Source organism: Vidua macroura, chromosome 7 (assembly GCF_024509145.1).
Source record: "Vidua macroura isolate BioBank_ID:100142 chromosome 7, ASM2450914v1, whole genome shotgun sequence".
Classification (NCBI taxonomy): domain Eukaryota; kingdom Metazoa; phylum Chordata; class Aves; order Passeriformes; family Viduidae; genus Vidua; species Vidua macroura.
In genome coordinates, this window is record NC_071577.1 from 21096717 (window position 1) to 21123111 (window position 26395).

At 36.0% G+C, this 26395-nt stretch overlaps 1 protein-coding gene across 12 annotated transcripts in view; it reads right to left on the reverse strand.

The window, feature by feature from the left end:
• Nucleotides 1-26395, reverse strand: part of MYO3B (myosin IIIB) — a 226599-nt gene that overhangs the window by 194204 nt on the left and 6000 nt on the right. For 10 of the 12 annotated variants that reach the window (XM_053981864.1, XM_053981863.1, XM_053981862.1 and 7 more), the window contains 5 exons: nt 11216-11399; nt 9645-9779; nt 7236-7340; nt 6873-6972; nt 3256-3332 (listed from right to left, as the gene is read on the reverse strand). In XM_053981864.1, the coding sequence (XP_053837839.1) occupies nt 3256-3332; nt 6873-6972; nt 7236-7340; nt 9645-9779; nt 11216-11399 (601 nt within the window). Of the gene's footprint in view, nt 1-792; nt 1095-3255; nt 3333-4913; nt 5231-6872; nt 6973-7235; nt 7341-9644; nt 9780-11215; nt 11400-26395 lie in introns of those variants that run through there. The other 2 variants (XM_053981869.1, XM_053981871.1) reach the window with 2 other exon arrangements.

The following is a 26395-nucleotide window of genomic DNA, read 5'->3' on the forward strand; positions in this document are numbered from 1 at the left end:
TGTAACCCTGTTATTCTGTGATATTCTGAGTTTGTTTCAAGAGTCAAGTTTTCAGCTAGATTGTGATAATCTAATCATATGTCTGGAAAAAGAAATCTCCAATTCTATTTGAACTAGGTTTTGTTCAGTTGTGCACTGGAAGTTGAAAATAATACATGTTAATGCTTAGAATCACAAATGTAAAGACAGTTCAGTACAAAAGCTTCAAATCTGATTCATCCTGCTAGCACATAACACAATTTATTTCAGCACAATAGAAGCATAGTTTAGGTAACTTAAGTGTTTGATAACAGGCAGCTTTAAACACACTAACACTATCCTGCCTTATTTATCTTTTATTGGTATGCTTGTACTCAGTGTTTCAGTTTCTGAGAGTCTACAGTTGTAATTATGAAAAAATATTAATTAGGTTAAACAACAATTATACATTTTCAGTGAGTCTACTTTAAAGCTGCTCTCAAACTGACTAATCCTTGTCACGTTCTCTGTTACTTCCTCACAGCCTAATTTTTACCTGTATTTTCATTTTTCAGCAAAATTTTTGTGAATCACAAGCTTTGCTCAAAACAAATGCTCAAGGACAGATCTTTTTTGTCTTGATACTGCTAAGCAAGCCTCAGAGTCATCAGAAAAAAAAGGAGCCAAGATGCTTGAGTCACTCAAATATTAAGCAGTTAAGCTGCTACTTTGAATGCTGCCAGAACACTGAGTTGAACACCTTCCTTACACCACCCTCAGACACTGCTTTTTCCTATGAGCTTCTGCTATTTCAAGTACCATGCTATATAATACCTTTGAAATCTTTTGCAAACTTAATCTTAAAATGTGGTTTTCTTCATTTTATAGTCGTGACCCAGGCTGATCTAGTGATTCCAGTTTCCAGTGTATTTGTCTCCTGCTTATATCCAGTTATTCCCATCTGTCAGCTTGAAACTTCCTGCATCATTCTTCTCCAGATTTTATTTTCCTGGGGTTTACACTGGAAAATATTTCCTGTCAGCTTTATTCTGCTTTGAAACACTACTGTAGTCTCTTCCGCCAAGGCAAGCTTCTTCATCTCCCCTCTTCACTCCCCTTTCAGATGAAATCCATCCTTCTCACTGCCAAATGAGATCCCATGATTACCTTATGCATTGACCAAGGTACCTTTGTTTCACATGTAGATAAAGTCCAGTTGAAAAAAATAAAGCCTTCATGCTTTTTATTTCTCTGTTTAGTAACATTTCATTCCTGTTCAGCTATTTTATGATATTTTGGGGCTTGAAATAATTCTATCCTATGTCAAAAACCTTTAGGCAGGAAGATTTTTTGTAAATGAGTGCAAAAACTTGAGTTAAGTGCCTTTCTAGTGTTTAGTGATCTCACCACAATGTCATCTAGAAAACACTCTTCCTAATGAACTGTTACCCAAGCACACCTTCTCATCTTATTGCAGTCCTAATCTTCCATCTTTCACATAAAAATCTGGGTGCATATTTTAAAAATACCAGAAAGATCTCCCCAATAATAAAGTAAATTGCATCCTGCACTTCACTCGAACCCTGTAATTTCTATGAGCAACTGCAGTGACTTGAGCAAGCATGTTATGCAACCTGTCATTTAAAAGCCATTTCAACAACAGCATAATGGATATCTAAGCACCTTACAGCTGTTTTGCAGATTGGCACACCTATGAAGCCTGGCATGCCTCACATAGGCATGCAAATGTAATATGGGTTACCATGGTTATGGTACTGGGTTGGTTCTTTCAACAGATCTTTTCAAATCAGGAAGAATTCAAAGCTACACCTGATCCTGTTTGATATGCCATGTACATAACATACCTTGATTACATGTGTGCTCTACTTTCAGGTCAAAATTTTTCAGATCTAAATATCTGCTTATCTCTTTGGCTTTCTGCCATGAGAATAAATACCTTCAACATGGCAAGGAAAATAAATTTGGTGTAATTACTGCCCTTGATGGCAATTATTCAAGCAAAACAGTACCATAAAAATAACCTTTTATAATCCATGCTCAATAGAATCTTTCATAACATGTCCATTATTATCTAGAGAAGTATTTTATAGAGGTCTAATTTTAGAAATGCGTCCAACCAAGCTGATTCCATAAATAATGCTTTCACAGTGGTTTCTAAGGTATCTTGTGTCTCCTTAAACTGGTTGTTATGGAGATGGTGAAATATCAACCATTCTTTCTGAGACTGAGAAAGATCAATTTTAGACCCCTTACAGTAGCGTATTTTCTCTGCTCAGCTATAATCAGCCTTCCTTAGCAACAAAAATAGATGCATAAACATTATTAAATGTTTTACAACAAATGTTTGCACAACACTTTTAACTCTTCAACCTACAGAAATAGACCTGTGTGCATTTGTAATAGATAAATTCCATCCCTAATTCCCCAAAACTCATATGGCCTTTAACAGAAAAGAGACTTGTACTGTTACAAAGGCTGAACAACTTACAAACAAACAGACAACTCCTGTTTCAATCCTTGCTTTTAAATTTCATAATCCATATTTTTCAGAAGTATTTTGTGCTCCTTAAAGCAGGGAAGCACAAAGATTGATATATTTCACTCCAAAGTCTGGTAAAGCACAAACTTTTGTTCAACAGTGTGTTAAAACTTTTTAGAGCTTCATAAAATAGAAGGCAAAGGGTTATGTCTGGATAGCAGTATGTAAAATTATGTAAGTAAGATACTTGAAAATGGGCTAAGCTACCTGTATATTATTTTTATCAATTTTTTAATCTATGCTAGCCCATGTGTCTAAGTTTAAAGGTCCCCAGTTAATGATTAAGGTTAAAGAACACATAGGTCAGTCAGCGTTTTGCAGTGTGCAAGACTATAGCAAGACTGGAAAGAAGGAATTCCTCCTTCTCCCACTAGTCCGTATTTACATCACGGACAAGCAGCCCAAAACATACAATATTTGAATGGAAAATCATAACATTCTTAGGACCCTCAGTTATTTGTATATATGCTGTAATTTTATGGAAACACTACAAAGAAAATTATGATTATTAGAAATCCATTTTGTATACTCTAATAGTATACTCTATTATATATACTCTAATACTCTAATTTTGTATACTCTAATAGTATGTTACTTTTACTGAACAGAGGACAAGCTGTAAAGCAGAAACACAGCCATAAGGGAGGGAAGAAAAGATCCCCTTCTACTATGGGGAAGTGGCAACAAAGTGTGTATTGCCATGAATGGAGACAAGCCAGACAGGCACATTTACATACCTCAGGTGCCATCCAAAAGGGTGTTCCCACTGAGGTGTTTCTACGCAGCCGTGTGCTGGTGAGCTGGGCTGAAACACCTGCAACAAAACAGATCAAAGAAACTTGGCTTCAAATTCATTGACATTTTGGTAAGTTTATTTCAAGTATCTGGAAAACAAACCCCAAACCTGTGAGCACAGCTGCAGAGTCCCTGGCCAAAGTAGGAACAAATTATTTGTTTGATTGATTTCAGCTTGCTGTTTTCTTCAGAGTTTCTGTGAGATTTTTTTTTTTTTGTGAATGACTCTCATTTTGAAGCACTTTTATTCAAACTCAAAAATTCCATTGTCACATAAATATCCCGGATTTCTTTCTGCTGTTTTTGTAAGTATAAATAGGAATTATTAAAATTACAAATTGACTTTAAATTTCTGTTTCAGAAATGTACTGCCTGAACATCACAGGCCAGGAATTTGTTCACTAGCATACTTGCAGATGCTCTTGTTCAACAAAACACTTATACACCTGCTTAAATCTTTCCCTGAGGAGAAAAGCTCAAAAGCTCAAGCTCACACTGCAGCTTGTACTTAGGGAATTAAACACATACTTAAAACAAAGCATTCGTTTCAGAGCTTTGCTGACTGGGGCTGGACTCCTGAAGCACAACTGAAAAAAACCAAAAGAATGAACTAGAGTGCAATCAAACAATGTTATCAAATCACAATGAACGTTGACAGCAAATCATTTGTGCTCTGGTCAACATATAATTGAATGAGTTCAGTTCAGTAGTCTTCCAATGAGGTGATACAAAGTCAATATTGACTTAGAAATATATTTTGCTTTAATATTTTTTAAAAACAAAAGCCACAGTGGTTTGCTCTTTTGGCATTACCCAGAGACAAAAATGAGCAGAAACACATATAATACACATTTACTGCTGCCAATAAATAAAAAGTGAGATTCATAAGTTAAATTGTTTGATTTCTGATTCCAACATTCAATTTTATATTTATTTTAAATTTTTCAGTGTAATTGCAAATCTTCAGTGATTTCGCAAGTCCTGCTGGGAAACAGTTATGGCTAGGACATACAATAAGCCTCTGTTCATTTCACTGTGATCTCTCTATAGCCACCTTAATTCACAGCTGCTATCTAGGGATATTCCAAAACAGTGCAGAATACCAAAGAGCTGAGAGAGGGTGAGCGTGGCATAAATGAATAAGTTGCAGACATTTTAGGTCAATTTACTGTGACCATCATTTATTCAAATATATTATGCTGTCGACAGCAGTTGAGGGAAGAAATGTGTGTTACGTTGAAAAAACAAGCTGTAAAGTCATCCAGTAAAGAAAAGCCTCAATTAAAGATATCTGTGTAACCCTCTCTGTGACCTAATATCCATATGTACAGCCTTGAATAAGAAGCAGCTTTTTTAAAATCAAGATTCTGCCTCATTCTCTCAACTGAATGGATAACATTCACTGAATAGGTCATAATTTAATTTTTTTAACCCCATTGACTTGAATTCTCATTTCTTATTTAATATATCCAATCCTATATTAAATTTAAAATTATTATTTTCTTTTTCTTTTGACATATTTCTTTCCCCACACACCAAGCAACAAATCTACTTAACATTCCCACAAAATGGCAGAGGATTATTAGTTCCAGGGATTAACCTAAAAATATCTAAAGCATCCAGTGTGTTTGGGTACTTAATCTGAGATCTTTCAGTTGTCAGGCACTCTACAAGCCTCAGGTACAGCTATAATGGATCTCAGCTGCTGTTCAAGAACACAGAGTTCTTCTGCAAAGCAAGACAAGATGTTTCAGACTGACTATAGGGAAAATGAGGAACTGAGTTTGATGTAAGTGACCCTCCAGCATCACAGAGAAACACAAGCAGAAGCAAGAATAATCTCCAATTTTATGTCATTCAACTCTCTCAACTAGAGTCCCTTCCCTTCCCGAGTTCCTTGCAATTTCACTATTTATCTTCTACTTTCTGCAAAAAAAGAGACAAAACAGTTTTACAAACAATATCACCTGTGATTCAGTCCTAAACCATTCCCAGAGACCATTCTGTGGCTATAGCAGTGGACTAAGACAGGAAAAATAGCAACTTAATAAAAGCTTGGTGCCTGATACTTCTTTAGTCAGAAAGCCCATAGATATATTGTCATTTCTTGGCATTTCCTGACTGTTAAGCAGAAGGGAACACTCGAGATTTAAGTCTCTTTTTTTTCTGAGCCTGTCATATTTGCTGTGATTTTCTAGTGCTACTGTCCTAACTTACAAAGTAAGAGAAAACCCCTGAAACCTAAATATGGAATCAGAGAGACCCATGGGACACCAGAAAGATTGGGAGTCTCAGTTTCCTTGAATGTGCCACTTGGGGTTGGAGCACACTGGTCTGTCTTTAATACATCTGATAAAAACATTTTGCTCTGGGGAGAAAAGCCAACTTTCCCCCTAATGGAGTAGAAACAAAGATCAGACTGCCAAAATTCTGCCAAATGAGAAGGGATCTTCCTCTCTTCTATTAGGTCAGGGACTCACTCCAAGTTTTGCTTCAGGTCATACATTTCTCCTAGCACTATTTTAATTGCTGCCTTTACAATTCAAAATAATGAAATTTTGTCCCTGGAAGATACTAAGGAACCTCTTATGCAACAACTTATTTTAGCATCTTCAATATGTATGTGTGTTAAATTTATAATACCATAATATCACCAGTATACAATATTCTTTCCACTGCATAAATTTAATATTTTAGGATTTTTTAAAAATATTATTTCCAGATTTTTTTGACATATTCTACCCTACTCTCATTTTGTGAACGTTTTTATTTACCTTCATGCACTGCTAAACAAACATATAATTCATACACTATTTTCAGTGGTGATTACTTTATGCATTATATGGTTTCATTAATAAATCATATTACTAATGATCTGCTTCTGTTACTTTTAATAAAATTGTCCACTCCCTTGCATACATATCTGAGGGACAAAAGCATTTTTTTTTTCTTTCTAAGTGCATGTTCAAAACAATTAAATTTGAACTGACTTTAAACCTATTGCCAAGTGCCTTTCTACCATCCTCCCTGCCTTTCTCCCTCGTTTCTTATGACATATCCAGACTGGCAATGTTCATATCTAAGAGCAATAATCACAAATTAAATGGATGTTTGGTTTTGGACCCAAGGGACTATTTTACCTGCTGCTCAGAGGGGAAAAAAATATGCTTAAGGCTATCAAAAGCCATTTCAGAAAGAATGTTTCCTTTTCATATGCAAAAGACAGAATATCTAAATTTAAATTAGGGGGACAACTGCCCTGAAACTGACATTTCTTCTGAAATGCAAAAGAGCTTTGTAAATAAAATGCTAGCTTCAGAATTTTAGTAATTATTAAATATGTTTAAGCTTTTAAAAATTAAAACTCTATGACTGGTTTTTAGTTAAAATTTTAGTTCTTGCTGTAATCAGATTCCTTTTGCATTTTTCCTTCTTAAAATAATTCTGAGTATGCTTCTGAAAAAGTCTCGCTGAGATATTCTGCCTTCCCAGGGGAAAGTAAACAGAGCCTTTGGCTAAACTGCATGTATCAAGAAAACAAAGGGGAAGTGGTCATTACCAAAGTCAACGAGCTTGACTCCACCTTCTGTTGTCAGGAGAATGTTGTTCCCTTTCACATCACGATGAATGATCCGGTTATTGTGTAAATGCTGAAGGCCCTATACACCAGCAGTAACAAAAATAAGTTTATTCCCTTATTTAAAAACAATTACCCTGCTATTAGGGAATGTAATGAAGAAAATCTGCAAACGCCCTACAGAAACAGCTGTCCACCAGATCACATGCCTTTATACAACCCCTGCTGTTCTAACAGCCCATGTAATACTGTTCACATTACCACACTCTATAAATGGAAAATGAATGCATGCAATAAGTGAATTGCACCCTCTGCTGTCATTACAAGCCCAGTGAACATCCTTACCAAGAGAGCACCATACAAGATGTAAGAGATGATCGCTTCATCCAATCTTCGGCCACACTTCAGCAGGCCTTTGACAAGCTCTGTGACAGAACCTCCATTGCACAGCTGGAAAGGGGGAGTTGTGAGGAGGGAAAAAAAGCAAGACAAGTCCTCAGTTACTCAACATACTTGTTTAGGCTATAAACACCTACCATGCAAAACTGTGCTACAACACAAGTCTGGGACAACAGAACTCATTTTACTGGTGATGTTAATATAAATCACCGCAGCCTGAGTAAGGGGAGGGAAGAGAAAACTGAAAATTATAAAACGTAACAAAAAAGATAAAAATAATATGAACAGGATTGCATTTCAGTGTTAAAAGAGGATTCATAAATCTAATTTACATTATTTGAGTATTTTCACAATACATGCATTGTCTTTTTGAAAAAATCCTTCTGTGCATAGGCCAGACAGAAAAGACTAATGCTCTTGATAACTGGGAAGAAACAAATCAGTCATTTTAAACTTTCACTTCACCAATGCTCCTGATGGCATGCAATATAAAATAGACAGAAGCCATATCTCTATACTCAGATTTGATGTCATATACTGTCAACAACAGAGAAACATTCTAATTCAGAGAAGCAGCTTATTGCAAGCATTTTCTAATGGGCTAAACTAATGGGCTGCTAAACATCAAAAGAGGAGGAGAAAAAGTAAAATTAGAACTTTGAAAATATATTCTCTTCCACACCTTAAGTTTACTGTCCATACCATTGTAAGCAGGTATTGATATCCATCCTTTCTCCTCTCTCTTTCCTTTAATTACCTTGATATTCACAATTGTTTGACCAAAAAAAGATGGGAGAATTGACTGCCTTGCCTTTGCTGAATTTTCCTCTATGTCAGTATTGTGGCCAGACCCCTTACCAATTTCTGCCAGAGAATCACATGCATTGCAACACAAGTTCATTTAATATTATCAGTTTAAAATACCACAACATAAATAAGGAGAATCGTATGAAGTTATACAAACTCTTAAGATCTGCATCTTTCAAACGGCTTTTATGAAAAACTGCGTATCAATTCAACCACTAATTTCTGTTATATGCTAATACTTTCCTTGACTTATTACTAACTTCTTGCATCAAAAAAAAATTGCACTAGACTAGAAGTTTGAGTTAACGGAAAAGAACCTTGAAGCAAATTTTCATCACTTAAAACGTTGATAAGTTCTGTAGGAATTTGACTTTATTTTTTAATTTGTTAGCAGGGAATGTTTTTCTTATCTTTCATAAATTTGTAGGAACATTCAGGTCAATATCAACTATCAAATGTATTTACATGAAACTGCATGTTTTTCTTCCCATGGTTAACCATTTGCTGACAAGTCATTAAGCTAAAGTTTTCTTTGTATTGCTTTTATAGCATTAAATGTTCTGTTTAGACAGACTATACTAAATTCATCTCTAGCCCACAGATAAAATATTTAAAAGTATGCCCTAAATTAAAAAAAAAAAAACAAAAAAACCCAAGCTGGTTGGAAAAATAGTAGACTGACAGCTGTTTGGTAGGATATGGTAAATGAATGCCTGACTCAAAAATATATCCCACAAACACTACTGCACCTGTCTGTGACACTATTCTTGAAACTCAGCAAAGACCTCAAACAAAATTAATTTGAAACCTTCATTACTACTTTATACCTAATGGTAATACTTTAATACGTGGAGAGATGCACATTTATATGAAAAGGTTGAGAAGTTTGCTTTACAGTTTTCCAAGACTTGTATAATTGTAAAAATAATTTAGGTGTCCACTTTGCCACCCTTCCTCATCACAAGCATTTATCAAAGTAAAGTCCTGCTTGTAGTGAGTAAACAAGGCAAAATTGTGCCTAAAGGAAAAAAAGCCCACCTTTTTATTACAAATTTTGGAAGTCACACATCAAATGAACGTATTTCATCAAAGACTCAGGGATCAAAGTCTGAATACTTTGTATATTCCGTTTTACTGAAAATTAGTCATTAATTTATAATATCACAAGTCACTGCTAAGCATGCATACATAAATCTGTAAATTCCAAGGCACGGAATAGTTTGGGTTGTCCAATAAATTTTTCCATACAAGGAAAACATATTTTTTATAATGTCAAATTTCTTCCAAACTTTGGATTATGTGCACCAAAAGACACCTGAAATACACATACTTAATTGATAAAGTACACACACATACAACTTATTCAAATTCTACATTCAGTTTTATTTCAGAATATATGATGATTTTGTTCCATAAAATTCTCTCAATTGGTGCTTAATGAATCTTTAGAGACAAGACTCTTTTAACCTGTGACTCTTTTAGCAGTAACAAACAAAAATTCAACCACATATGCTAAGGTAAGATGTAATATTGTCAAAATGTTTTTACCTCAAGTACTAGCCAGAGCTGTCCTCCCACATATTGATCTGCTTTGTAAAACATCCCATAAAATCTAACAACATTAGGATGATTGGGAAGAAACTGCAAAATATTATATTCAGCTTCAATTTCTTCATCTACATCCTAAATAAAAAACACAAACATACAGAACATATAAAGACAGTGACTCTAAATAAAGCAAGAACAAACTCTCATGGATAAAAAGAACTCATTTTTTTTAATTTGTACTTTTAAGTAGTTTTACCTTAATGCAGCTGAAAGCACATTATACTGGACATTTAATGCATATAGAATTGTCCCACTTGTGCTCTTCTTACACACAAAAAAGTGAAACCTGTGTAAATCACACAGTTCTTCAAGAATTCTTTCATTACATAATATACTTAACAAGAAAATTAAAAATTATACTTAACTCTGTTCAGTTGTCTAAGTAAGAAATTCACACATGTATGACTTTTAACCTGTTTTAAATCACGCATGTTTTTAACATGTGAGCTAATGTAAATACACGAACCTTTGACTTATTCCTTTTTCTATTGTCATCAGATAGGACTAAACAGAGAACCATTTCACTAAGCCTCAAAGGGGCCATCAATAAAACCAAATACATTCTTATGACCAAAGACATATAGCAGAAACAATGAAAGACAAAACAATCACCTGTGAAATAAGAAAAAGTTACTAGGTATTTGTTAATGAAAGAATTCTGTGACAATTACAAAATAATGTTTATACCAGCACACAGGCCACAACTCAGAACAGTGCTTAAGTGCTCAGACTTTCCTCATTTCTGCACAGACTTGGCTACTAGAAAATTTAAGCCAGTGCCTTCTTCAGATCCATCCATACAAGAGAAAACCATGATGAATTTCAGCAGTGGTTGATGACAGAAACATAACATTTTTTAGTAAATATTTTAGCCCAGCTGTCATGATCAAACTCCAGCTTGATCCAGCCTGAACAGCAACCAGTAAAATTTTCCATTGAAAACTAGGGCCTTGGTTCTCATGGGAAGCCAGGCATTTAATATCCACTAAAAGCAGAGCTGGCACAGAACTACCTCTGAGGATCCGGGATATGCTCTTCTCTTTTTATCTTAATTATTGCCTCACATTATTATCTGCTTATAAAAAGTAACTCTAAAATATCCTAAAGTTCACTGTGTTTATATGATGGGAAAAGTAATTCTTAAGGGAGTACACAGAATAAAATAAGAACATTAAGGTTATCAGCATCTTGTATTTTCCTTGCTACAGTAGGCCCTACGAGGAATGCCTCTGCCTTCTCATAATTTGCATGCTCCAAGCAAAGATAACTAAATTTGTAGCACAAGAATTACATAGACCTAAAACAGAAACTAGGCAAACACTGTCCTCAAATAAGATGATGAAATTCTAAGTTGTCGTTCAGTTGCTGGTACTTAACTCCTTCTGTAAATGCATTCTGTAAAATTGTTCCCTTCTGGGTGTTCTCAATATCTTACATATTTGATTTACATTTCATCTCTAAGAATTCTTTTAAATTAACATTGAAGTTACAGTTTAACATTTTTTACTTACATTGACAGGATCCAGAATCTTTACTGCTGCCAAGCTTCCATCTTTCTTATTAGCAACCTTATAGACTTTACCATAAGTGCCTTTCCCAATAGTCTCTATAATTTCCCAGGTATCTGAGGGATCAGCTAATGATTCTAGTCCAATCATACTGGAATTATATTGAAACAATCCATACAATGGCTTCCTGGAAAATAAAGCAGATGTACATACAGTGGGAAGCCCTAAGTAACTCGGTACTAAAGAAGGTATCTTATGATAAAGAAATCAAATATTGTCCTAATTTAAGAAGAAATACAGATAGAATCACAAAAGAAAACCAGACAGAAATGTAAGATCACTCAATGGAAAGAAAACACTGGAGACCGCTTCTCTTTTCTTACTTTAGTGTATTATTTGCTTCAAACATTGTCCCACATGCAGCACCATTCCAAACACATTTTAACAAGTTCTGACAAAATACACCCCTCCCTCTACTGCACACTCATTTAATGAACATTTTATACAACTGAATTAAGAGAGCTCATGAAATGAGGTCTTATTTCTGGTTTTAAAAAGCTATGTCAGGGCTTTTCCATAAATTTGTGTAATGTTCCCTGGAGATTGCCAGACAGGCGTTCAAGATAAGCCAACTTGAAGAACAAGGTTTGTTTGCAGGGTGGGTGTGGTGGAGAATACAAACATGGGAACAGTTGCACCTCACAACAAAAACCAACACAACAATGTATTGAACAATGGTTTTAATGCTTTAAGTAAAATGCTAAAGATATTCACGTGCAAAGAAAGAGAGGAGAATAGACTGGAAATAGCTTTGATACAACCTTACAAGGAAAACAAAGACAGATTGACATTAAGTTCTCTGTCACTATAACAACTACCCTATCACACAGATTTGCCAGAAAATGATGCATAGCACTCTTTGTACCAACACAATATTATGATATGTCCCTCTGAGCAATTTTTGTGGATACATTTTTTCTTAAAAAAAAAAAAAAATCCGATGCCATTGTCTGCTCTTGTTCTGAAAATTATAACCCTTAAAATGGTATATCCAAACATTTCATTTCATTTACAAACACTTCATTTCAAACATTGCATTTACACTGCATTCCTACAACACAAGTTATTATTTTACAATAAGAAAAAGCAAAAGAACAGTATCTGCTATATCTTCAATAATGTAAAATCTGGATTTAAAAAACCTGAAACCACCACAAAATGCAAATATTATGGGGAATGGCTGAAGTTGTGAAGTAAGTTTGTGATTTTCTTTTTCTATTTCCTGATTTGTTAAGCTTCAGAAATTAAAACATCCTTGTTTTAACAAAGGCTGCCATTCACTTTTTATTTATACAGTGAAAAGTTATGTATTAACCCAACAACTTCTGCAAGAACCACACATTCAGAAGATCTTAACACTACAATATGCTTTATTCTGGTCTCCATAGCTGAATTCCTTTAACTGAATATGCACAACAGCTGAAATCTAACGAGAATGGAAAGATTTATAGACAGTAATTCACAAAACTAAGAAAGCTAAAAAGCAACTTGTTTCATGAAGTTAAAATAATGAATTTGATCAACCTGCATCTTTTACCCAAGATACCATAATAATAACTTTCATTCTTTCTTTTCTCTGGTATCTCCAAAAGAAAGTATCTGTAGCTAGCACTGTTAGCACATGGGTAAAACAACCAAACAGAATGTATAAAGAACAAAACTCAACTTATACCACTCCTCAGAAGAGACTGATTCCTCTCGCCTGACAAAAATTTTTATGAAAACTGTAGGAATATTTTATTGGGGGATATCTACTTGTCAGTCAAATCTGGATACAGTCTTCTGTGAGAAAGGGCTTTCTCACAAAACCTCAAGACTGTTTCACTCAGGTTCAACATAAATGTCCTAACATCACTGCTGACATTGAATGTTCAGAAAAAAAAATGGTGAAAGCATCTGCATAATTCACAGAAATGGCTAGTGTAACAAATTTATACTTCTTGCCAGTATGCAAAAAAAAAAAAAACAAACAATTTGTTTTCACAAAATTAGCACAATGTATTATTAATGGAAAATAACACTTCCAAGGTTTTCTGGTAGGCACGGTGTATTTAAGAAACTAACTGGGACTAACACAGAAAATTGTATTCAGTGATGAAAGACCGAATGCTTTGCTGAGAATCAAATTATTGCAAAACATCATTTCCTGCACATGGTAAGCCAAGTATTTTTGAGAGTCATCTTATTCTGTGAGGTAAAGAGTATCTTGCTACTAAAACAGAAATCAACAAAAACTTCTACTGAAATTTGAGTAGTACTGAAAATAAAGCCCCTGATCATTTACACAGAGCTACAATACATTACATTTATTTGACTGCAAATTAATCAGTTCCATATCTTCAACTCCAAGGACCAAATACTGAATAATGTACCTAGTCAGTTACCATGATTATTAAATTAATTAAACATTATTAAGCAGAAATTATTTTCCAAGACCAGATCCAAATATCTGAAAGCCTGTTAAGAAGAACAGCTCAAATAATCAGTTCTGATCAGTGGTATTCCTATTGCAGAATTGCTATTTACATTAGCTATTGAAATAGTATTCCAACAAGCAAAATACATTAAAGCAGTTACAAATGATTAACATCTAACACATCAGTTCCACCTTAAGTTGTGAACTCAGCACTAAAATAAAGCTTATAATCCCATGACCCCATTCAGTTATAAACTGCAGCTGCCAGATCAGGTGACTACCAGGTGCACTCTCCATGTGTGAAGGATCAATACCTGAGAAGGTTTTCTCTGCCTCCTTCGGTAGCAATTTAACAGGCCAAACAAAATGCATGTGTTAGTGCTAAAATGGAAGGCTGAAGGGCTGCAACAAAATGATGACCCACAGACCAAAACCAGGCTCTTCACTGCAGTCTCAATCAGAAAGTTTGATAAGCTTTGTGTATGGACGAGGAAGAAGAAAACTAAGAGAGATGCAGGATAAACTTCAGAATAAAATAACTGCAACCTTACATTAGTGACCTATTTTCTGAAACCAGCTTATCTTATATTGGATTTCTGTCCTGCTAAGCATATGAGAATTCTTCAGCACCAAGATAGCTTCCTCAGAAGGAGAGCTTGTTTCATCCAGTGCTGCACAGAACTGTGTGTTCCATGTACTGGTTCTCATGCCCAGTATTAGACAACGGTAGTGTGTGTAGTATCTGTTACCTTAAGATGCAGTCATGGAGCTACAAATAGATTGGTTCAATCCTAGCAGCTTCGCTTCATTAATGCTAAAGATTGTTGTGACACTAATTGATACTGAGCTTGATCTATTTATCAAGTCTTTTACAAGCAGGAGCTGGAGAATTAAAGCCACTTCGTCATTCACATAGAGTGAGCAATAACTACTTAATATTTTGAAGGGATCTTCCTATTGTTTCACAATATACCTTAATTGTATAATGCAATCAATCATAATTCATCACCATAATTCTCCAGTATTTATTCTACAGCAGTTTTATTCTAATGTAGATTTTAATAGGAACAGATACTCTCTTTTATCCATAAGAAAACTAATAAACTATTAATCATGATATGAAGAATCTCTCTTAGTGCTGGCAATGACTTCTTGCTTAAGATGAAGCATTTTCATCAGTGAGCTAGTTGTTATGCATTACCAGCTTGTGTGCAGTAGCCTAGTGTGACACCAATTTGCATAATTCCTCTCCTCTAACAGGCTTCAAAAATAATAATAGGCATATGAGATAGAATCCATTATTTTAAACTTATTTCAGCAGCTATCTTCAAGGAGCAGTTATCAGCAAAACCTCTATAGAATTAAGTTTAATAAATTATAGATGTATTATTTGGGTTATGCTTTCTGGGCCTATAGCCATGTACACTGAATTCTGTAACAAAGACCAAGGCAAAACCACAAAGCAATTGGCTTGATATCTTCCAGACAAGAGGCAGGACTGAGAGATTAAGCAAGTTTGCAGATGACACAAAACTGGGAAGAGCTGCTGACTCCCTCAAAGGCAGGGAGGCCCTGCAGAGAGATGTCAACAAATTAAAGGACTGGGCAATCACCAATCATATAAAGTTCAGCAAGGGAAAGTGCCAGGTTCTGCACCTGGGATTGGGCAACCCTGGATGTACAGACAGGCTTTCAGAAAGTAATCCAGTACAATGTCTGGCCTTATAAATTTGAAGAGTAATTTAGACCTTGGTCCACTTTACTGCACATTCTGATATATGGTCATCAATAAGAAAGATCTGATTTATCTTAATCACACAACTCTACACAATTGACATTTAGGCCTGATGTCCACTAATACAAAAACACATCACCAAAATACTCAGCTATCCCATTAAGTGAAAAGATACAAGCACCCCAGGAGAAACAACAGATGCCAATACCGACAAGAGCAAAAATTCTCAGAGCTTGCTCCTGTCAGCTATTTCACACTGAGGAGCACTAATCAATTTCAATTCCCACTGATTCAGGGGATTTGAAGGAGATTAACGCCTCCAAGAGCTGAGATCTTGAAGAGAAACAATTTAATAACAACAAAATTGCCCATGAACTTTCAGAATAGAATTTAAACACAAAATAAAGTACCAAACTGGCCTCTCCCCCAGATTAACTCTTGGGTTGCTGCAGATGGTCTGGAAGAAACTTAAGAGAATTCCTGAACTTAATTTACAAAGAGAAAATATGACAGGTAAGAATGCTGTATCACTGGGTACAGTAACTGTGACCTGGAATAATCAGCCTTTAGCAGTTCATTAGCAACTATTTAGTTTTCTTTTATACATTCTGTTCAGTTTATGTAACAGCTCTGTGTTCAATACTGGGGAGTTTCAGAACTCAAAAGAGAAAAACACTTTGTGATACCATTTAAAAAAACAGAAAAAGAAAATAGATAAAATAGTTGTATGTCACCACAAGCAGCACTGAACTGAGATATCAGTTAAGGTAGACTAAAAGTAGATTAGATTGCACAGACAATATGAAACATATTATGTATTATGTATAATGTATTACATATTTAACGATGTTTCACCTTCAGCCATTTTCTATCACTTCATATGGCAGTGGGTCATTTCCCTTTTAGTAAGGATACCCTTTGCAAATAGCCCCAGTTCCTAACTTACTGTTTAAGCAGGGAGTACCTGCTAAAACAACAAAGTTTGAAGCACCATAAAAGTATGATGAGCAAAACAGAAACTGACATTATCCAATTAAGAAGGATATCTTTATATGGTGTGAGTGATGTGGTGTAATGAGGATGCTCATTTTACAAGATAGCATTACAAATAGAGCCTAAATTTCAAATACAATCCTAGGAGTTTGGAGAACTCAAGAGATACCCTTGACTAGAACTCATCTCCTGTACTGCAGAAAGCGTATTTTATATATGCTTCAGGTTCTATTTACAAACTGGACAAACTAGTACTTTTCAACAATAATACCTAGTATTGAAAGGTGTCTGCTATGCAGACATCCCAAGCTACAACTCTCTACAATTACAGCAATGTCCCTCTCAGAAGCCTCTTCAGCTGTTGCCAGGTACCAGGGCAGAGGCAGCCCCACGGTTTGCTGTAAGTGTCCCTTGAAGCTCAAAGCAGGTACATTTTGGCTTCTCTTGTCAGACATGTGACTTTATAGACTAGCTCAGCCACAGAGGCATGCTGGCAGCTTCTTCTCCCATGCCTTGAAACCCTCTCTCAGCTCCACAGCAAGGGTATTTTTAAATATATATGCAAGGTGAAATAAATATATGCACAGACTTAACAGGGTTTCTGAAAACTTCTTCAACTATTGCAAGGAACATAAATAAACAATAAAAACATCAGACATCTTGTTTGGATGAGACTTCAGTCTCAGCTTCCTGACATCTCAAACTCTTTCAGCTTCTCACTATAACCAGGAGTTCCCAGTCTCTAATTTCAAGCTTGTGTCATTTACTCTGAAACACATTTGCTTTTCTTTTCTAAATCCCTCCTCCTGATCTCTGCAGCATGCTGGCTTTTTGTGAAAAGACAGGCTGATTTTCCTTCTAAATGGCTGATGAGAATCCCCTTCCTTTACTCTTCTGGCCTGCCTTGCTAGGTCATTCCTCTTCAAACACACTATGTGACCAAAACCTCTCACTGAAGTCCAGCCTCCCACTTTAAGTTTAAAGTTCGATAATTGATTTATCACACTGAGTTTCCAATTCTTTATTTAATGCTACTCAGTCATCAAAATTTAATTTTTCCTCCTTGTTTTCCTTTTGTTCTTTTTTCCTCTAGCTTTTGGCAGGTGCAAAGTTTATTTCAACCATTCTACAGAACCATATCAAATAAGGCAAATAAAACCACATTCAAAATGATGCTTATAGTCTGATAGATTTACACAAAAACCTTCCCAATGTCAAACAGAAATTACATATTGTAGATAGATTCCTTAAATTGTCCCAGCTGTCAATATATTTTTACTATACTCACATTTCTGTAAATGGACTTTCTCCCATCACTACTCTTCACATAATGGAAGGTTTGTTACCCAGCTTAGAAAAACAATGGTTGCATCAACAAGATATTAACTTGAGGGTGTTCCAGCAAAAACAATAGATTGTGCTGCATTTTTGGAAATTGCCATATCTGATTTATATCCTTGTGTTATCAATTGTATAAAGTTAATTCTCTATAATGAATTATTTATTTCCTGTAGTAATAGACACCTGATATAGTCATAAATATTTATATGTTCAGTTAATTCACTAATGCAAACGGAAGTAATTCTGAAATGGGATGTTATCAAAGAGGCATGGGGACCTAACAGTCTGCTCAACTTTTACATTAGTGAAGACAACCACTATGTGGGAAGCAACAAGAAGTGGAAGAAACCTGCTCCTGAAAGCATGGTACAGCAATAGTCTAAGGTATCAAGATAGAATACTTTCATGTGTATCCCAGAAAAAAAAATTCTCACTTATCTCTATCTCTGTTCTTCCAATTTGTAAAATGTGTGGTAATATCCTCTAACTATACTCCTTTGCAATCCCTGGGCTTCTCACTAGCATTGCAGAGAGATTCCTCTTCAGCAATGGAAATATCTCTTCTTAGACAATGAGTTATTGGTTTGTGCATTGACTTGTGCAACTCCACTATCTTTACAGCATCTAAGAAATATTTTGGGTTGCTGATTGCCTGAAAGTAGTTCAGTACCACCTATGGATTGCAAGTCTACAGGCACAAATTCCTTCAAGTTAGTTGGCTGTACTGATATCACCCCGCATCCAAACCAGGTCAACACAAACAGCTAGAAAAAGAGTTTATTTACTGCATCCATAATAAGACAATGCAGTTTACCAAGGTTTGTAAAGTCAAAAGAGAATAGAAAATTGAAAAAATAAAAAAGTCTGCATCCATTTAGACTCAGATCATTCCTGAAACGTCTTATCTAATGAACTCACAGCTCTTTTTCAGCTCATATCCCCCTTCATAATCCATCCCTGTCTCTGGGGCAATTCACCCATGTCTGCACCTCTAAAACACCAAGTAGAAGTAATTTATCTAAGAAGGCAGTAATCTGTTTGTCCATCAAATAATTGCTTTCCACATTCTGGAGAAGTTGACTGCTTTAGGTCTCTTGTGAAAAGTCATGTGAAAGTTGACTGCTTTAGGTCTCATGTGAAAAATCTCACCTACCCCGTAACACACTTTATTATTCTCATTTGGGTCAAATTCTTGCAATCTATTGGTCCTTTGTGAAGGATAGCATTAGCTGGAAAATGGCCAAACCTCAGGGAAAAAAACCCTCTCTAAATGGTAACATTTACTTTTTATACATTTGTTATGTTGTAAATTCACAACCATCCTTTAAGCAGACACATAAATGGAATCAAAATGTGTCTCACAGTTAAACAAGTCTTTTAACAAAAGCTGCATGTGATAATAATGAATGTTGCTGAAGTTAGTGGTTTAGCATGCAATCCTATTTTGAAGGATGCTGTAACAAAGCAAAGGTACTACTGCAAAGATTAGGGAACAACGTTACAGACTACCCATGCTGCTGTGCTCTCATCGCTACTGAGAAAGGTCAGCTGCAAACGAAAAATGATTTTGAAACTGCAATTTTGTATCTTTGCTTTAGGGGGAAAAAACCAACCCATCTGACAGAGACAGGTTAGGGAAAGCTGTGTTCTGATGGACTTGTTCTCTGAACAACAACTCTTTCAAGACCTAAAATCTACACTGATTTCAGGAATTATTCACAGGCCTCTTAGATTCCAGGAATAAAAAAGGAGGAGAAAAAACGAGGAGATGTAAGCCATAGTTCATTCTATACCTTCAACTACTGATTGTCAGTGAAAAAGGAAGAAAAAATCTTTCAGATGACAGATTCTAAAGCAGTTTTGCTAATTTAGATGCAGAAGATGCAGAAAGGAAGTACAGTGCAGGAAGTGCAGTGCAGTGTCACAAAATCATATGGTACTCTACATAAAAACAAAATCCATTACAGGTTTGAGTTTCACTACATGTACAAAGAAAACACTTTAAAAATGTGACTGTCAAAAGATGAAGAGAGAACTATGCAAATTTAAAAAGTTAAATAGGTCACTGGTAGAGAACTTAAGGAAAATACTGAAAATCCAGAATTAATCCTTGACAAGGCAATTAGATTGTGTCAGCAACTGAAGTCATTCATACAGTTAGATTGTGTCATACTAGAATGACTCCTGTCTTGAGTGGGCTGTACTTTGACATAATGAAGGTGTTCATGAATCAAAAACATTAGGAGGAAACAGACCTGCAGCAGACAGGCATGTGAGCTCTGACTGAAGAACGATCAGCATGTAAAACTGCCTGTCAATTACAACAACGAGCCCAGAATAATGCCCAGCTATTTTGCAAAAGCTTGCAGCATCAGGGCATTTACTTTTTGTCTAAGTGTGGAAGCTGCATTTAACCAGAGGCTATCATCCTTGGTCCCTGTCCAGGCTATCCTACAGCCATGTCTCTGCCCAAGCATGTACCGCACTCATCCAGGCCCAGGCACTAACCCGTGGACTTGAACTTCTCAACAGACCTGGAGTCTGCCTTGTTCCTCCAGACTGGCCTGGCCGCCACTGCACTGTCACCTGACTGGCTGCCCTCCCTGGGCCTGTCCCCATGCCTGCCTGGGGTCCTGACAGGATGCCCCAGCTAGGTGTGGCCATGGGCCTGCTGCCTCACTGGCACCCATGGCTCCTGGCTCATCTGCCCTCACAGGGCAGCCCAGCCCACACTGCAGATTGCCTACTGGTACTTTACTCAAGCCTTTTTTCTGCTAGCCTCCCTCATAACATGCAAAAGCTTGCACACTTTTCAAACCAATGAGTAGTGAAACCTGCAGATCCACAGATCCCTGAGTGTGTATCAAGATGCAAAACCAGTGAGATCAAAGAGCCTTATTAACACACGAGCCAGATACATTTTTCTCATGATCACTATTTTCACCTTCTAAAAAGGAAGACAAATGAAGATGCACATGCTACAGCACTACCGGGTTATAACTGTTAGGGTTCACAGATTCTTAAACGAATGTTTATTGTCCGTTCCTTATGTTAACACTGTTTCTACAGAAAACATTCATTGAAATAAAAAGGAATGTAGTGTGGAACTTGTTACGCAAATATTTTAAGGCAAGCAAACTCTTTTTTGTATTTTTTTCTTTTCCTCCTTCACATAGAATAAGCAAGCATTTGAGGCCACAAGGACATTCTGTTCTTGGTTAAGTAATTATTTAGACAACCAATATTTAATTACAAAAAGCCACACTGTAAAGTAGAACCTTATTTCAGAGACAGCTTTTAAAAAAATCCTCTCTCCTAAAACCTAATTTCAAATTTAATAATTTTCTTTCTTCTATTAAATAGACAGCTCCTACAGAATCCTGGCAATTCAGTATGTATTATTTAACAAAATTAGTCTTTGCCGCAAATGATAACATTATTCTGATTTGCATGTCTCTGGAATTCATGCAAGAGTAAGACCAAGTTTGAACGCTAACAAAGTATTCTTCTGCCTAATGAAATATTCATACTCATTTGTCATCAAGACTTAATAAGGAAGAATACAGCCTTCTCACTTCTGTTAGTAAAGGACTAGCAAAGATCTTTCCTTCATTTAATTTCGAATGTCTCCTGAACCACTCCTAATAATTTCCTTTTCCTGTACAACACAGTACTAGAGATATTTAAAATTTTCTTAGAAAGATGACTCCATATTTCAGGCAGAAAAATAAAGTTTATATATGTGCATCACCCAAAACTTACAGTAGTTTTTTACCATTAAAACTTCACGCTACCACTCTGTTTTCTGCATCTCTCCAGATGTATTATTAAGATCAGAAATAAAGAACAAAAGCTACACTACAGCATGGGGAGGCAAATACAACAAAACTTTAAGACAACTTTATCAAGAACCATACCTCAAGGAAATGCCATCATTGCAGCCTTCTTGTTCACAGTATAGCCTTGAAGCCTAAAATGATGTTTTTTCCATTTCAGTTCTTGTGGAACAAATCAGATAGCAAAAGATGTGCCCCTGGACACTGAATTTTTACATGTGGAAAAATCACCCTAATTTAAGAAGGGGGAAGAGGGTGTGGATTCTTCACCACAACTGTTCACAAGGAAAACACTTTATCTGATTTAACAAGTACACAAAAATGCATTCTCAGGTGTTCCTTGTATATGTTTCATTCCCAGTCTTTCAGCCTGTCACAAAGAGCACTCACTTTCCAGCTCAGACAGTAGATGAATTTTCTATTCTAAGGCCTTTTGGCAGATTGGTCAACAGATGTTCTTTTTACAGCAGCCAATTTGTTGCTATTAGGGAACATGAAACCAAACACAATTTCTTGGGAGTGCTGCTGATTTCTGTGAAGTTCCCAGCTGAGCAAGCTTAAGCCATCAGAAATCACCATATTACTACCTTTTGCCCAGCTATTAAATGTTTGTTTCTCTGCATTACAATATCTATGATTACGGTCAGTCACCAGAGTCCTTCACTCTTGAAACTGGAAAGAGGTCAAACTATCCCTAGTGAGAAGCAACTCAGCCTTACACGAATCATCCACATATTTCTTTAGGTTATCGTTAGCTGACTTCTGCAGAGCCTCCAAACCTTCTGCCAGCATATAAATTGCTTCTGGAGCTATAAAGCAAGGGAGTTGCACTGACATCACTTTCCTATATATTAGCAGTTGTTAAATTCAAGTCACTTAATCTAACACCAGTCGTTCCTCCTCAATTGATGACAATATACACAATGTTCAATACAGCAATCAGTTTAATTTTATAATCATTCTTCACTAGGACAGTGTCTCACCACAAACAATGAGGCATCATACTAGATACAGCTGATAAGCAAATTACTTACCCTTTGGCATATATAAAATGTTCATTACAAAACAATGTAAGATCAACAGCTGAAAAATATTCTTTAAATTTAATTAATGGGGAATTGTCTTCATTAACATAGTTGTAAATGGTTTTTAACAATTTTCCAAAAGTAAAAATGATAAAGTGATTTTTAAATACTCTTAACTTTTGAAGATACACTCTTTTCCCTTGAATTTATTTTTAATCACGGGAAGTTTTCTGAATTATGTACTATATCTACTGTATTTATCTCATCATCTCTCCTGGCTGGCCTCTCAGACCCATTAATTCAATGCTCCATCTGCTACAGTTGCTCATATCACAGATGACATTTACATTAGGTTTGTTTCCTCAGAAAAAAATATATTGGAAAAGGTAGTCTGACAGGTCTTTATATCCATATCACAGGCTAAATACAAGTTATAAAGATCATTCATGTAACTACTGACAGAAATTATGAGAGAACAAGTGTAGACAACAAGAAATGTACCAAACATGCCCTCTTCTTTCAAGTGAATTGGGATTAATCATATCTATCATTCATCCTTCCAGTAGGTTTAAAATAACAGTGTAAAAAATACACCAGGAGACATGAAAATGGCCATCCCACGCTACATGTTTTACAACTCCTCCTGCTTTATGCAGGAAAACTGCTATCAAAGCCAATATTGCATTCTTTCAATATCAGAAATAAGGCTTTTAATTTTTTTTCTTTCAGAACAGATTTTATACCAATTCTGTAGAGCAAACAGAATGATTTATCAAATAGCTCAGTGACAAGTTGTATGGACATACTACGATGTGACAGGATTGTCCCATGGCAGAGAGGAGGTCAGTGAATATTACTCACATCCAGACTGTCCAGTAACATATTTACAGATTGGAAACTTGAAGAACGCTGAAGGAGAACAGCTTCCACTCTCCATATACCTCCAGGTTTTAATACTTTTTAAGGTATTAAAAAGTATGCAGTAACCGGGACAGGGAAATTTGCAACAATTTTTCCTTTTTCTGAAAGAAACCCTCACCTATATGGAATAACAACTTTAAAAAATGTTTTTTAAAACAAATGCCTCAGTAGGATGACAGATTCTGCAAATCTGCAGTGAGCTGCTAAGCATTTGCATGAAAATAATTTTCTACCATCAGCCAGAGTCTTGGTATGTTCAGAGGACTGACCTTCAGGACACCTTAATCCTACAGGCAACCTTTACTCTGAAAAATCATTGCACCACACTAAGCTACTTCTCCATTTCCATTTTTTCTTGTTCATAGTAATTCTTACTTTGTGTTAAAATTTTGTATATATTCTGTACATACTTACGAACAATAAAAAAAGGAGAGAGAGAGAAAGAGAGAGGGAGAAAAAGAGGGAGAGAGAGAGGGGGAGAGAGTTATTGAAAATGTTTGTCCTGTCTGTCTTTCAGGCCCAAATTAATCACAGTTCATGTCTACCCTTCTGTCCATGCCAGGCTGGGTAACAGAATAGTAGAAGGAAGAAGGCCATGGAACAGATTTAGAACTCTCAACAGCATTGGTCATCAAGGACTAATAGAACAAATTATTCTTACAGTGAACTACCATGAACCATTTCCTTTTTTCTGCCACATTTGCACTATGCCTAAGCTGAGGGCAGAAGTAGCAGAGAACACCACTAGAAAACAGGAAACTTTTCACCTGGAAGAGTTCAGTAAATTCTACTTGTGCAGGGAAGTATTTAGGAAACAAAACAGTGGATGGGATTTTTCTTTTTCCAATAAGTAGTCAAATGTAAAGACAAGATTGCCTTTGGGATCAGGACCACTCTTCTAGTTCTATACCTACCCAGGAAATCATGAGTGGAGACAGCACTTCCAAACTGTTTTAAGCAGCATTTTGTGTTGTTTCAGATTCCAGTGCCAGGAGAAAATGTTCCTTAAATATGTCTACATTTTCCTTTATTATCCACAAAAAAGTGCCAGAGATGCCTCTACCTTCTTGCACCTATTTTTACATACAACACATAATTTCCATATGAATCTCAAATCTCTACTTAGTCTCTGCTTACAGCTGTACTTAAGCTGCCCATGGTAAAACGAGTGACCTCCCTTTTGCAAGATACCTCTCGCACTGTAGGATATTATAAATCCTTTACCAAAACATTTACAATATGCTGCTTATTAGTGACACATAGTCCACCTAAAAAACTGTTCTGCAAAAAACTTCTATCTCCTTAAAGTCACAAGTAGAAAATAGCACAGCTGGAACAAGGAGATGCAGGACTGCAGTTAAAAAGCTCTATTTGAGACCTGCAGACCTGGGTCCAAATGTAAGAAAGAGGAAAGGCTGGGAAGCAGCAACGGTAAGGCACAACTGCATACTTACAAGTACAGTACAACCTACGTCACAGAGTCAGAACTGTGTTAAGGAGAGAGTAGAAGATTTACTTGGTACTATGACAATCTGATACACCTTGGGCTTAAAGCAGCCTTACCAGTAAAGGTATCATCACTGCACTCCACAAGATCCTCCATTTTGTCCCCAAAAAACATTCATACGTTTACAAGTCACAAAGCATTTTGGAGAAGAAGCTGTGGCATATACTACAAATCACTGTGCATTCTATAGATATATCTATCTTGCAAAAACAGCTTTGTCAAGGACACAGGCATCTGCTAGCTAACAGGAGTCAAATCTTTTATACACATGGATAACTGCGTATCTCTGCAAAAACTGTGCTAATCTAACTACATTTTGTCTTGCAAGGGTGAAGATCACCTTAGTGCGACAGTGCCAACTGTCTTGTCATTAGCTCCATTATCACAATGACTTAAAAAGAGCTATTCTTGTTACTATACACATTCATATGTGTTCCATGCAAGAATTCTGGGCTTTTTTAAAAATAGCTAACACTTACAATGTGCAAATCCTTAGCTGGAAATTGTTACCTACAGCATTAATATTTTCAGTGAATTGATTTTGCTTTTTAAAATTTTTGATAATGAAATCCCCAGGTTTCATTTCACAATAGGTTGACACTGACAGGGCCATGAATCCTGATGAGAAAGAAAGCTACCATTTTATTTCTTTGGCAAAGAACCCAAGCAGGAAAAGGTATACCATGAGTCAATTCTCCAGACAGGAGTTATAATGAAAGCAGTACAGGCTGTGCTCTTCACAATCCATCCTTTCTTATTGTATCAAGGTTGCAAAAGCTTGTTCCTCCTCCAATACTCTAGGCACTGCCCCACATCATAACTATCAACACTACAAAACCATAAGTCAAAATTAATAGCCTTTAAGGTGTGGTTTATAACAATCACTCTTTTGAAGGAAGCCAACAGGTAAGGTCTGTAGAAACTAAGCACTGAATTTTCTTTCAGAGGTGAGACTAAAAAGTTACCTAAGAACCATACCTAAGAATTTTTCCAGTCACAGAGATTTGTATTTCATCATGCCACATACTGCTCAGTTCAAAAGTCTCTCCTCAGCAAGTAGTTTCTGAACAGCACTAGAAAGAGAAGGGGCTGAAAAAGCCCCAAATTGCATGGGCAGTTCTACCCCTAGGGAATATTCACGAATGAAACTACACCTCTAGTGCAACCTATCAAGTATAGCTGGGCTATTACAGGAAAGTATGAAGGCCTCATTGCAAAGCAACAACTGTCAGTAACTGTTACATTTTATTACATGTTCTCCGTAACCTTCACATTGCTCTTGGCATTAAAATGAAATGAGGAATCAGCTATTTTGCCCAGTTCACTAGCTTAATTTCATTACATGAGAA